Source organism: Jaculus jaculus, chromosome 5 (genome assembly GCF_020740685.1).
Source record: "Jaculus jaculus isolate mJacJac1 chromosome 5, mJacJac1.mat.Y.cur, whole genome shotgun sequence".
Lineage (NCBI taxonomy): Eukaryota > Metazoa > Chordata > Mammalia > Rodentia > Dipodidae > Jaculus > Jaculus jaculus.
Window position 1 is genome coordinate 156,833,209 of NC_059106.1, and position 13,055 is coordinate 156,846,263.

At 46.7% G+C, this 13,055-nt stretch overlaps 1 protein-coding gene across 2 annotated transcripts in view; it reads left to right on the plus strand.

The window, feature by feature from the left end:
* The window catches only part of Eva1c (eva-1 homolog C), a 111,944-nt gene that overhangs the window by 37,393 nt on the left and 61,496 nt on the right, over window positions 1–13,055 (plus strand). The window contains exons 2-3 of one of the 2 annotated variants that reach the window (XM_045150565.1): window positions 7,835–8,031; window positions 11,574–11,697. The exons of the other annotated variant lie outside the window; for it this stretch is intronic. Of the exons in view, the coding sequence (XP_045006500.1) occupies window positions 7,835–8,031; window positions 11,574–11,697 (321 nt within the window). The remainder of the gene's footprint in view (window positions 1–7,834; window positions 8,032–11,573; window positions 11,698–13,055) is intronic. 2 annotated transcript variants of the gene reach the window in all.

Genomic DNA, 13,055 nt, shown 5'->3' on the forward strand with positions numbered 1-13,055 from the left:
AAACTGTAAAAGCGCTTTTCGATATGCCTCTAAGATCTTTCAGGATATTCCTTTGAGGAAGATTTTGGCAGACAGAGAGAGAAAGAGGCAGAGAGAGAGAGAGAGAGAGAGAGAGAGAGAGAGAGAGAGAGAGAATGGGTGCTTCAGGGCCTGTAGCCAGTGCAAACTCCAGATGCGTGCGCCCCCTTGTGCATCTGGCTAACATGGGTCCTGGGGAGTTGAGCCTCGAACCAGGGTCCTTAGGCTTCACAGGCAAGTGCTTAACCACTAAGCCCTCTCTTGAGCCCAGATTTTTTTTTTTTTAAAGAATGTGAACTTTTGCTTCAGCTGGGCGCTGTGGCTCAGTGCCTATAATCCCAGTACTTGGGAGGCTGAAGCAGGAGAGCCATGCATTCGAGTGATGCCTGGGCTGCGCAGTGAGCTATGGAACCGCTAATTCCCTGGGCCTCAGTCCTCTCCTGTGCTCATTTCATTTAAAAATCAGAATTTAAAAAATTTTTTTGCAAATAATTGAACTTGTTGATCATAGCCCACAGTAAGAAATATGATATGTACATGTGACCAAGGAATCATTTGCATACATATTGATCTTATAACCTTAATTAAATATAATTTTTTTTTCTTTTTTTTTTTTGGTTTTTCAAGGTAGGGTGTCTCATTCTAGCTCACGCTGACCTGGAATTCACTATGTACTCTCAGGGTGGTCTCAAACTCTTGCAAATCCTCCTACCTCTGCCTCCCAAGTGCTAGGATTAAAGACGTGTGCCACCACACCTAGCAAATATAATTATTTTATTTATTAAAATTTTTTTTATTTGTAAGAAGATATAGAGAAAGTGACAGAGAGAGAGTGAGTATGGGCACCCCAAGGGCCTCTAGCCACTGCAAACAAACTCCAGATGCATACGTCACTTTGTGCATCTGGCTTCATGTGGGTACTGGGGAATCAAACCCATGTCTTTGAAGGCAAGCTGTACCATCTCTCCAGCCCTGTGTTTCTCAAGCATATCTGGTTGTTACAATAGTCATTTGTATAAACTATGAGCTTTCTATGGCTGCTGTATCAAGTTACCACACTCTTAGAGGCTTAAAACAATGCAAATTAATTTTTGTAATTCTGAAGGTGAAAAGTCTAAAATGAGAGTGATTTCCCTCTGGAAGCTGTCTTCCTTGCCTGTCCTGTTTCACACTCTTGGCATCAGGGTTACATCTCTCCAACCCCTGGCTCCATTGTCACAGTTCCTTTTCTTTATTTTGACCTTGTGTTTCCCTCCTTGTAAAGATTCTTGTGACTACATTGACCCTTCCAGATAGTCCAGGCTCACCTCTCCATGTCAAAACCTTTAATCACATCTGCAAGTCTCTGTTCAATGTAAGGCAACAATCACAAATCCTGGAGATTAAGAGCTGTGAACGGCGATCAATATTATTATATAAGCCTTTTTTTTTTTTTTTTTTTTTTTGAGGTAGGGTCTCATTCTAGCCAAGGCTGATCTGAAACTCACTCTGTAATCCCAGGCTGGCCTTGAATTCATGGTGAACCTTTTACCTTTGCCTCCTGAGAGCTGGGATTAAGGGCATGCGCCACCATACCTGGTCTCACATGAACCATTTTAATTTTCTTAATTTTCACTTCCTTTTAAGCTTTCATTTCTAAGTAGGTTTCTTTCCCCACCCATCATCCCAGTTGCTTCAGAATGTTCCTGGAGGTCCACCATGTTGCTTATAATTTTTCCTTCTTGACCTGTTGACACTTATAAACAAACAGAATGAGGTATGGGAAGACACTTGGCTAGTCCTTCTGGGTATTTCCTATTGTTGATCAGTTCTCCCCTTGCTCTGTAAATTATCCAGGGCTCTGTAGTATCCAGACTTGCTCATTTGTTTAAAAATACTGGTCAGCTCAGGTAAACATTTCTTTTCTTTTTTTTGGAGGGGGGGAAGGTTTGAGGTAGGGTCTCACTCTAACTCAGGCTGACCTGGAATTACCTATGTAGTCTTAGGGTGACCTCAAACTCATGTCAATTCTCCTATCTTTGTCTCCCGAGTGCTGGGATTAAAGGTGGGATTAGGTAAACACTTTTCGACAAACTTTTTATTTACTTACTGACAAAAAAGATGAGCATCCCAAGTGGATAAGTGGGTTAGTAAAGTAGGTGCCCACCATTCAAGTCAGAAAGCACAGCGGGGCTGGAGAGAGGGCTTGGAGTTTAAGGTGACTGCCTGCAAAGCCAGACGACCGTGGTGGCGCACACCTTTAACTCCAGCAATCAGGAGGCAGAGGTAGGAGGATCACCGTGAGTTCGAAGCCCCCCTGAGACTACAGAGTGAATTCCAGGTCAGCCTGGACTAGAGTGTGAAACCCTACCTCGAAAAAACAAAAAATAAAAAGGACCCAGGTTTGTTTCCCCCATATCCACATAAAGCCAGATGCACAAGGTAGTGCATACGTCAGGTGTTTGTTTGCAGTGGCTAGAGGCCCTGGCACACTCATTCTTTCTCCTCTATCTGCCTCTTTCTCTCCCTCTCTTAAATAAAAATAAGTTATTTTTGAAAAGCACAGCACTGACAGTTCATATAAATACTTTGTTCCTTCCTACTGCTAACTTCTTTCCTCTTAAATTATCCTGGAAGGGAGAGATGTTTGTTGTATATTTGGCTTTTTCTTTTAATGATTTACTTTTCTTTTTGGAAAAAAAAAATAGTCTTCGGGAGGCAGAGGTAGGAGGATCGCCGTGAGTTCGAGGCCACCCTGAGACTACATAGTGAATTCCAGGTCAGCCTGAGCCACAGTGAGACCCTACCTCGAAAAAAAAAAAAAAAAAAAAAAAAAGGTCTTATTTCTTTATGTGAGAGAGACAGAGAAGGACAGAGTGAGTATAAGCACACTGGGGCCTCCTGCCAGTGCAAATGAACTCCCAATGCATGCACCACTTTGTGCATCTGGCTTTACATGGGCACTGTGGAATAGAACCCAGGCGACCACACATTGCAAGCAAACGTCTTAAACCACTGAGCCATTTCTGTAGCACCATGGTTGTTCTTTAAAATGGAACCTATTTTCTAGAAAAGCATTAGGTCTATAGCAAAACTGAGCAGAAAGTATAGTTCTTACATGCCTACCCACAAGCACAGCCCCTTTTACAATCAACATGAAACTAGAGTAGTTGGTTTGTTATAACTGGGCAAACGTACATTGCCACATTTTCTTGCATTTTCTCTCTTTCTCCCTTCCTCCCCCACATCCTTCTGCCTCAGTCTCACAAGTGCTAGGGCTACAGGTGTGAGTCCCCATGTCTGGAAGAGCATTGGCCTATCTTTGATTAGCCAGCATCCATAGTTTACATTAGGGTTCATTCTCAGTGTTTTATATCCTAAGTGGACAAATGCAAATGGAATCTGTCTACCACTATGGTGTTACACAGAATAGCCTCCCCCCACCCCCAAATCACCTTGTGCATCTTGTTCCACCCTCCTCACTAATTCCTTTTTAAAAATTTTTTTTGTTTGTTTATTTATTTGAGAGTGACAGAGAGAAGTCAGAGAGAGAGAGAATGGGTGCACCAGAGCTTCCAGCCTCTGTAAACGAATTCCAGATGCGTGCACCCCCTTGTGCATCCGGCTAACGTGGGTCCTGGGGAATTGAGCATCGAACCAGGGTCCTTAGGCTTCACAGGCAAGCGCTTAGCTGCTAAGCCACCTCTCTAGACCACTAATTACTTTTAACCTCTAGTGCCTTTTATCATCTCCAGAGATGCCTTTTCCAGAATGTCTTATAGTTACAATCATACAGCACATAACACAGAGCCCTCTAAGGCTGATTTCTTTCATTCAGTAATGGGAATTTAAGGTGATTTCATGCTTTTATGTGCCTTAGTAACTAATTTTTAAAAACTAGGGATTGATCCAGGTGTGGTGGCGCAGGCCTTTAATCCCTGCACTTGGGAGGTAGAAGTAGGTAGATCACCGTGAGTTTGAGGCCACCCTGAGACTACATAGTAAATTCCAGGTCAGCCTGGACTAGAGCGAGACCCTACCTTGAAAAACAAAAAAACAAAAGAAAAGAAAACACACAAAAACCCCTAAAACAACAGCAACAACAACAAAACAAACCTAGGGACTGAACCCGAGGCCTCATACCCTGCATCTCAAGCCCTCGATAGTGCATTTCATGTTAGCACTGACTGTATCCAATATCTGGATATGATTTTAAAGGAAGGAATTGGAACGAATTTAATGCTGGTTTTACAGATAAAGTGTCTTTTTTTTTTTTTTTAATTCTTGTGTAGCATTAAGATTGATACACCGGAAGAGTGTCCCCCACACCTCTGAGTGAAAAGTGCCTGAATGATCTTCCATTAGTTACTCAGTATTGAACCATGAGCTTCTCCCGACTGAATGCTGCTTTCAGAGTGTGAATATGGTGTTGGGTGTGGTGGCTCAGGTACCACATGGCATACATGCTTTGTTATAAACGGCCACACATAGATTATCAAGTTCTGTCTCATGGGGATAGACTATGTGATGCATAGAGGAAATGACCCAACTCACAGCCAAAGTTTCTTTGTCACTGCTGTGACAGTCTGTAGATATTAACATTAGCCTATCTTAATTACTTTTCTCATTACTGTGACCAAATCCCAATTAAAGCAACAGAAAATAACTTAAGGGAAGAAGGGTTTATTTTGGCTCAAGGTTTAGGGGTGCAGTCCATCATCATGGGGAGGGTAGTCAGGAAGCAGAGAGAGATGAATACTAGAATTCATCTGGCTTTCTCCTTTTTTTTTTTTCTTTCAAAATATTTTATTTAGCTGGGTGTGGTGGTGCACGCCTTTAATCCCAGCACTCGGGAGGCAGAGGTAGGAGGATTGCTGTGAGTTCAAGGCCACCCTGAGACTACATAGTAAATTACCAGGTCAGCCTGGGTTAGAGTGAGACCCTACCTCAAAAAACAAAAACAAAACTAGATAGATAGATAGATATAGATATAGATATAGATATAGATATAGATATAGATATAGATATAGATATAGATATAGATATAGATATAGATATATAGATATATTTGCAAGCAGAGGGATAAGAGAGAGAGAGACAGACAGACAGACAGACAGAGAATGAAATGAATTGGGCATGCCAGGACCTCCAGCCACTGGAAACAAACTCCAGACACATGTGCCACCTTATGCATCTGGCTTTACATGGGTACTGGGGAATCAAACCTGGGTCCTTAGGCTTTGTCAGCAAGCGCCTTAACTGCTGAGCTATCTTTCCAGCCCTCTTTCTCCTTTTTAATCAATTCAGAAGTCCAGTCCATGGAATGTCACTCACATTTTGGGAGGGTCTTCCCTCAGTCAGGATCTCTCTGGAAATGTCCTGAAAGACAGAGACATCCAGAGGTGTGTCTCCCAGGCAATTCTAAATGCCATCAAGTTGATAATCACAGTTAACAATCACACAGTCCTCTGTCCAGGAATCTGACATCCAGAGCCCCTGTCTTGTGGTTTCACCATTCAGAACCCTGCCGTGCTTTTGCCTAACTAGAACTTCACACCATCTTTTGGATCAACTACGAGCTTTAAGGCAAAGTCATGCTCTGAGAGTGACTCTGAGGTTGTAGTCAGGTCACTTGGCAGCGTCCTGGGAATTTTGAGTTGATGGACAGGAATGTTTTAACGAGTTGTCCAAAGGGATTTAAGCAGAGGAGGACTAGCCCAGGGCATTTCAGGGTAGGTGCTGACCCCACGGATGGCCACATCAGTGACACCCTGAGTTTCTTCTTGGGTTCAGTGTGCCCCGTGTGGTGCTGAAGTCCCACGAAGGAAGGCAGAACTGTTGGTACTTGTCACTTGATCAGAGTCCACCTGTGTGCACGACAGAGACACTGATGCATATTCTAGGACCTTGAAGGCCTCGGTCTCTCCTCCTCACATGCCTGGAGAGTCATGGGGAGCAGGAGATGGACTTCCGATGTTCCTGGTGTGCTCTAAGCAAGAGGGGAGAGGGAGAGAGCGAGCGAGAGAACCAGTGGGTATTTTGCAGCCTTCCTCACTCTGGATGCTTGAATGGGGTGACCACTCCCCCTCACTCCCAGGCCAGGCTGTCCAGGTCTCTGCCGGTAATTTTCCCGGAAGCCTACATGGCTCTTTTGCCAGGAATTGTTTCCGAGATGATTTTGAAACATGAACGAAAAAGTAACAGAGGCCCAGGTCATCTGTGTGGGAATCAGAGGCTCCTGACGCCTTCTCTTCTCCGAGGCCCAGGGGCTGCCAACCCGATCCCACACACACCTCAGCAGAAAGTCCCTGGCTCTGCTCCCGGCAGCCCTGCTGTTGACCTTGTGAAGTGTGAGAGGGCGGAAGGGGATCGTTGGATGAAACTTCCTTCCTTCTTTCTGAGAACCAGTCCAGACTCCAGGCCTGCGGGGGCCATCCTCACAACTTCTCAGAGCCCAGGCCCGGTACGGCTCCTCCGACTCTCCTGGAGAGTTACAAACAAGGAGGCCAAGCTTGGGAGCCTCGTCTAGCTTCCTGCGGCTACTGCAGTGCGATTCCCGGACAGGTGGTTGAACACATCGCCAAGACCCTCTCCTGCCGGAAGTCTGAGATCAAGGTGTGAACAGGGTTGCGCTCCCACCAAAGGCCCCGGGGGAAGAATTCCTCCCTCGGCTGCCGGTGGTGGCCGGGCCACTCTGGGCTGCCTTGGCTGGTAGATCAGTCACTCCAGCCTTCGTGTGACTGTCTTCCTTCTGACTTGTCTCGTCTCTTCTGATGGGTCACTAGTCTCGTGGTATGAAGGATCTATCTGATTTCAGTGCGATCGCCTTTTGACAAATTAGACCCGCAGTGATTCTATTTCCAAATTAATTCACATTCTAAAGCTCCTAGTGAATATGAATCTTGGAGCGGGGGAACAATACTTAATCTAAAATAGGGCTGGGGAGATGGCTTAGCGGTTAAGCACTTGCCTGTCAAGCCTAAGGACCCCGGTTTGAGGCTTGATTCCCCAGGACCCATGTTAGCCAGATGCACAAGGGGCGCACGAGCCTGGAGTTCCTTTGCAGTGGCTAGAGGCCCTGGCGTGCCTATTCTCTATCTATCTGCCTCTTTCTCTTTCTGTCTGTCGTTCTCAAATAAATAAATTTTAAAAAAAGTAGTACCCCACTATACTTCATTTTATTTTATTTTATTTGTTTGTTTGCTTTCAAGGTAGAGACCTGGAATTCACTAGGTACTCTCAGGGTGGCCTCAAACTCACAGGCGATCCTCCTCCCTCTGCCCCCTGAGTGCTGGGATCAAAGGCGTGTGCCACCGCTCCTGGCCCTCTATACTTCTTACCCCATTTCCCAGGCTTCTCCCTGGCAGGCCTTATGCCCGTACAAAGCCCTGCCCAACGTTCCTCTCCACGGGGAGGCTGGCCCAGGAGTTTCCTGGCGTAGAACTTCAACCCCTCGCTCCAGGAAGGCCTAGAGATCAGAAAAGTCAAGTCTTCCTCAGGCTGGGCATCCACGTCCCCGGGGATGCCCACTCAGCATTACTTTCCTGCTTCATAGAGGCTCTTTCAGGTGCCTTGGGCTCCTGGCCCATCTCTTCATGCAGCCTGAATGGGCAGGAGCCATCCCAGACCGTCGGAGTGTGGCTCAAGCACGAAAAGCTGGTACCTGCGCCCACAGCCCCAGTGTGACCTCCTCGTTTGGTTACCTCTCCCCTGGCACTACTGCACCTTCCTGACCCAGCATGCCCCCGGGGGGTAACTGTTGTACTCCTGGTGCAAAACCTGTGATGGAGTCGTGAGGGTCCCTGGGCCTCCTGTAACCCGGTTGAATATTTTCCAGGCTACTTAACCAAACTCCTGCAAAACCACACCGCCTATGCCTGTGATGGGGACCACTTGAACCTACAGTGTCCTCGGCATTCTACGATAAGTGTCCAATCGGCATTTTATGGGCAAGATTACCAAACGTGTAGTTCTCAGCAGCCTGCCTCCCAGAGGGAAGACAGCTTAGCCTGTGTGGCACCTACCACCTTACAGGTATTGCCTTTCGTACGTGTGTTAAGATATGAAATGGGCTCTCTTTCTCCATTCATACATTTGTCAGCGTACAGCCATAGTTCACTCAAAGCATTCCAGTTCATACGCCTCACTGAGGTTCACAGGTGAGCTGTTATTGGCTTCTCAAAATGGTTCTTTACCATGTAATTCAAATAGACTGCCCACCTAATGGAGAGCTCCTTGAATATACTGGCAATGTGAATTTACTAATAGACATGCGCCTTACTTCGGTGAGACAAAACACAGCCACATGTTGGGGTTCAGCTCCCATGTCCCACCTCCCATAACGACCCCAGTGGAAAAGGGATTCTCAGTAGAAACCACAAGTATCGTGAGGCTGATGTGTGAGGACACAAGGAGCTTCTTAGATAGTGGACCCTGGGAAGAGAGGGATATGAACAACGGTCTTTTGTTTCTCATGGTTGATTTCTCCACTGGTAGACAGCCACGTTAGTCTCCTTTAAAGCTATTTTTAGCAGCCTCTGCTGAATTCATCTTTCTTCTGCATTGTATCAAGAATAATTGGAGGAGGGCCGGGCGTGGGTGGCGCACGCTTTTAATCCCTGCACTCGGGAGGGAGGCAGAGGTAGGAGGATCGCCATGAGTTCGAGGTCACCCTGAGACTACATAGTGAATTCCAGGTCAGCCTGAGCTGGAGTGAGACCCTACCTCGGAAAACTAAAAGAAAAAAAAAAAAAAGAAGAATTGGAGGAAGGGATTTGGGATTGAGTGTGGATATAGGTCAACCATTTCATTGATCACTGTAGACTATTTCTGGCTTGCAGTTACACAAGCAACTTTTCTGTTGCCATTTTTGTTGTTGGTGTTGTTTTGTCTTTGTTTTATTTGGACACTACCGGGGACTGAACCTTCATGCTAGGCAAGCACTCTACCTACCACTAAGAAAGCTGTAACCACAGCCTTTTAAAAAAATTTTTTTTAATCTTTCATTTTTAAAACAGGGTTTCACAAAGTTGCCCAGGCAGGCCTCGAACTTGTAATCCTGCTGCCTCGGCCTGTGGAGTAGTTTGGATTACAGACCTGTCCCATCAAGCCCAGTGTTATCCGAGCAATTTCTAATCCTCCCTTCCTACTAGTTGGCCAAGGTGACTGCGTCCCTGGCCTTAGATGTTTTTACTTTTCAGTGTCTCCCAAGTTCCGTATGAAGATATTGAGGACAAAGTATTTGCAGCAAGCCAGACATCAGCTTGATCTTTTTCAGCCATAGGATATGTGGATGTAGAAACACTTACTAGGAGGCCTAAGTAAAAACAGAATTAGCTTTAATTCTGTGTGGCTTTTTCTAACACCCAAAGAAAAAGGCAAAGATAATGATAGGATGATACAATTGTTCAATTTCTCATACCCTTTACTACTTTCATCTCCCCCACCCCGCTCCCAAGTCATAGCACCTGGGTAGTTGTGGTAAACTGGTAAAAACACGGCACTACCAGAAAGAATGTGCTTGGATGAATTCCCTTGACACGGTTTCCATGCTGTAATGAGCGACAACAGGTTTCTTTGGGAGGCCGAGCAGTTAGTTTCTCTGAGTGCTCCACCCTGTCCCAGTTACTCATGCCTCTCCCCCCCCCACCACACACACCCAGAGTCATTACCCTGCTGGCCACCCCCATTCCTCACCCAATCCAGGTGCCCCTAATCTTTCTGCTGCCCTCCGAGTGCATAAAGAAGAGTTGGCCAGTACTCAAAAAAAAAAAAAAAAAAAAGGACATGCCTACGTTGTGAAAGAATGATCTCCTGGCACTCAGTCGTCCCGGCTTCAGCCAGGTGCCCCCGAGGGAAGAGGATGTTCCATCAGGCTGACAAGTTAGCATTTGTGAACACAATTCAGGTGTTGCGCACAGAGCTCGTTTGCCAGAAACATCCCTGCACACACCTTTTCCATCCAAAGATCAAGAGGCCCTTGGTGATTATATTGGGAGCTGATGCAACGTGCGTCCTTAGATGGGGTGGCGCATACAGTGGAGACGGCAGGCTGACCTCCACCAAGGAAACCACTACCAGCCCATGGCTAACGTCAACAGGAAAGCCCTCTGACTGTATTTTCAAGGTGATAAGTCACTTGGGACACAGCTGGTCTGGAGCTGACTCTTAAGGTTTTAAATAGAGGAGCCTGCTGGTGACATCTGAGGCCTGTGTAATTAATTTACCAAGACCCTTGACAGGCCAGGGACATCTGAGAGCTGTGCCACCTGGTGGTTTAAGAGTTACTTTGAGCATTCTTCTTGAGTGACAGATCCATATCTTCTGGGTCCCCAGGTGACAATTGTGATTTTGGTGGGTCGGTATCCTTCGTGGAAATCTTCCAGGAAGTGCTTTAAGAACATGGTCACTCAGCTCATGAATCTACACTCAATTCAGCCCTAAAATTAAAAGTCAGAGTCTTGGGAACATTTCCCTCTATTGTACTTGCTGTCCTTCTTACGGGAACCAAGCCCGGGATCCTCTGAAGTGCCTTTGGGCAGTTCTTTCTCTGTTTCGAAATGAGTAACTGTAAGAGCAGCAAGAGGCGCAGACCTGCAGATGATGTAGCATCACTGGAGAAGACAGCCAGGGAGAGGAGAACGCGAAGGGAAAGCTCTTTGGCTGCATGCTCTAAAGACTGTCTGAGTATTCCACTAAGGAATGTGCTCCACAGGGGACACACAAGCCCAGAACCTTGAGTGGATCAGCTTTTATTTGTCCGCCTGTGGACAGGTCGTGGGCTGCCAAGAGATTGGGTGTCCAAGGTTTCCCTGGGTCCCAGCTCTCCTGGGGCCTGAGTAGGGGACCATTTCTTTCTTTTTCTTTTTTTTCTCTAATTTTTATTAACATTTTCCATGATTGTAAAAAAATATCCCATGGTAATACCCTCCCTCCCCCCACTTTCCCCTTTGAAACTCCATTCTCCATCATATCCCCTCCCCATCTCAATCGCCATTTCTTTCTTTCTTTCTTTCTTTCTTTTTTTCCAGATGATTTTCAAGGTAGGGTCTCACTCTAGCCCAGGCTGACCTGGAATTCACTACGGAGTCTCAGGGTGGCCTCGAACTCACAGCGATCCTCCTACCTCTGCCTCCCGAGTGCTGGGATTAAAGGCATGCGCCACCATGCCCGGCTACAATCGCCATTTCTAAAGGGAAGGAGCTATGACTACATTTCCTGGTCACCAGAGCTTTGTGTTTTAAAGTTAGGGGCCCTCTCCTTGACGTGACCTCCCACCCAGCACTCAAAGGTGACAATGATCTCGCCCCCGAACATGGACAGCCTCCTCTCACGGTATGGCACCTCGGCTAAAAGATTCGGCCACGCTGTCCGCTCGGGCAGGTTGGGCTGGCGTGTCCTCTAGATAAGGGTCTCCCTCTGAGGAGTAGGGAATCTCGTCACTCCATCCTAGACCTAGCTCAGTCTAGGTGGGGAGGCCTCCCTCCCTGCTCAGAGCCCAGAGCAGCCCAGGTTTGGGGTCCAGCAGACACTGTGTGCACTTTACAAGCCTGTCCCTTTTCTACCCCTCCTTCTAGAAGGTGCTGGACGAGTGCCAGAACCAGCGGGCCTGCCACCTCCTGGTCAATAGCCGTGTCTTTGGACCTGACCTTTGTCCAGGAAGCAGTAAATACCTCCTGGTCTCCTTTAAATGTCAACCTAGTAAGTAACTTCTGGGAGGCGGGGGGGAGGGTGGGCGCAGTATGTTGGGGACTGGCTCCCGGTCTCATTGACACTCCTGATTAAAATTCTCAACTGTGAACCTCTGTTTGTTTGTTTTTTTGTAAACATGGCTGCAGAACAAACATGAGTTTTTATTTATTTTTATTTTTACTTACTTATTTGAGAGCAACAGACAGAGAGAGAAAGAGGCAGATAGAGAGAGAGAGAGAATGGGCATGCCAGGGCCTCCAGCCACCGCAAACGAACTCCAGACGTGTGCGTCCCCTTGTGCATCTGGCTAACGTGGGTCCTGGGGAATCGAGCCTCGAACCAGGGTCCTTAGGCTTCACAGGCAAGCGCTTAACCACTAAGCCATCTCTCCAGCCCTCTTTTTATTTTATTTTATTTTTAATTTTTATTTTATAAAAAGTTAAACTCTAGATCCTCTCACCTTCTACACCTCCACTCTCCTTTCCCTCAGGGCCCTCCTCCATGGGGTTCTTGGTATTCACTGTGGGGTCATGAAAGCCTCCTTTCTATGGGGGGAACTGTGCCCCAGAATATTCATGCCCACTCTGTGGCTCTTACAATCTTTCTACCCCCTCCTCCACAATGTTCTCTGAGCTATAGCTGGGCCTGGTACTAGTCTGATTTAGTGTTGAGTTTTCTGTGGCTTCTGAGTTTCTGCTTTGCTGGGTTTTGATTCCCATGTTGTCTGTCACCATCTCCCTGGTGCTGGTTGTCAAGCTAGTGGTGAGAGCAGTATTTGTGTTTCTGGTTCCTCTGCAGTGTCATCTGGGCCCCAGGTAAGGTGTTAGACATGAGACATTTCATGGGGGGGAGGAGCAGTCAGCCAGCTTTTCTTGTTGTGTTGATGGATCTTGTATCTCCTCAGTATTCTCTGTCATCTGTAAAACAGAACAGATTTTCCAACCAAGATTGCAGCTTGGATTAAAGGGGGGCATGCATAGTTCTTTGAGAGACTTTTGGGTGTGTATGCTCACTATTGATATCCAGAGATCTGTGGGAGGTTTTCTCTGGAGCCTCTTAAGTTTCCTGGCCATGTAATACCAACTTGGTTCCCAGGACCAGGTATGAGTTCTTGCCCTCTGAGTGGGTCTCATGTTCGGTCTAGAGAAGTTGGTTACCCACACAGGCCAGGCGCCACTACTACACAGATATGCATTCCTGTCTTGGCTGATGTGTAGCTTGCTGAGTACCCTGCACATTTACGCTCTTGGTAACCATTGTCTCCTGGAAGCTCCCGTAGCACTTTCTAGTGCTGTGAGGTCAAACCAGGAGGGAGCTGGCTACCCTCTCAGTTCCAGCATGGTGTCTTGATGACCTGGTGTCTTCAG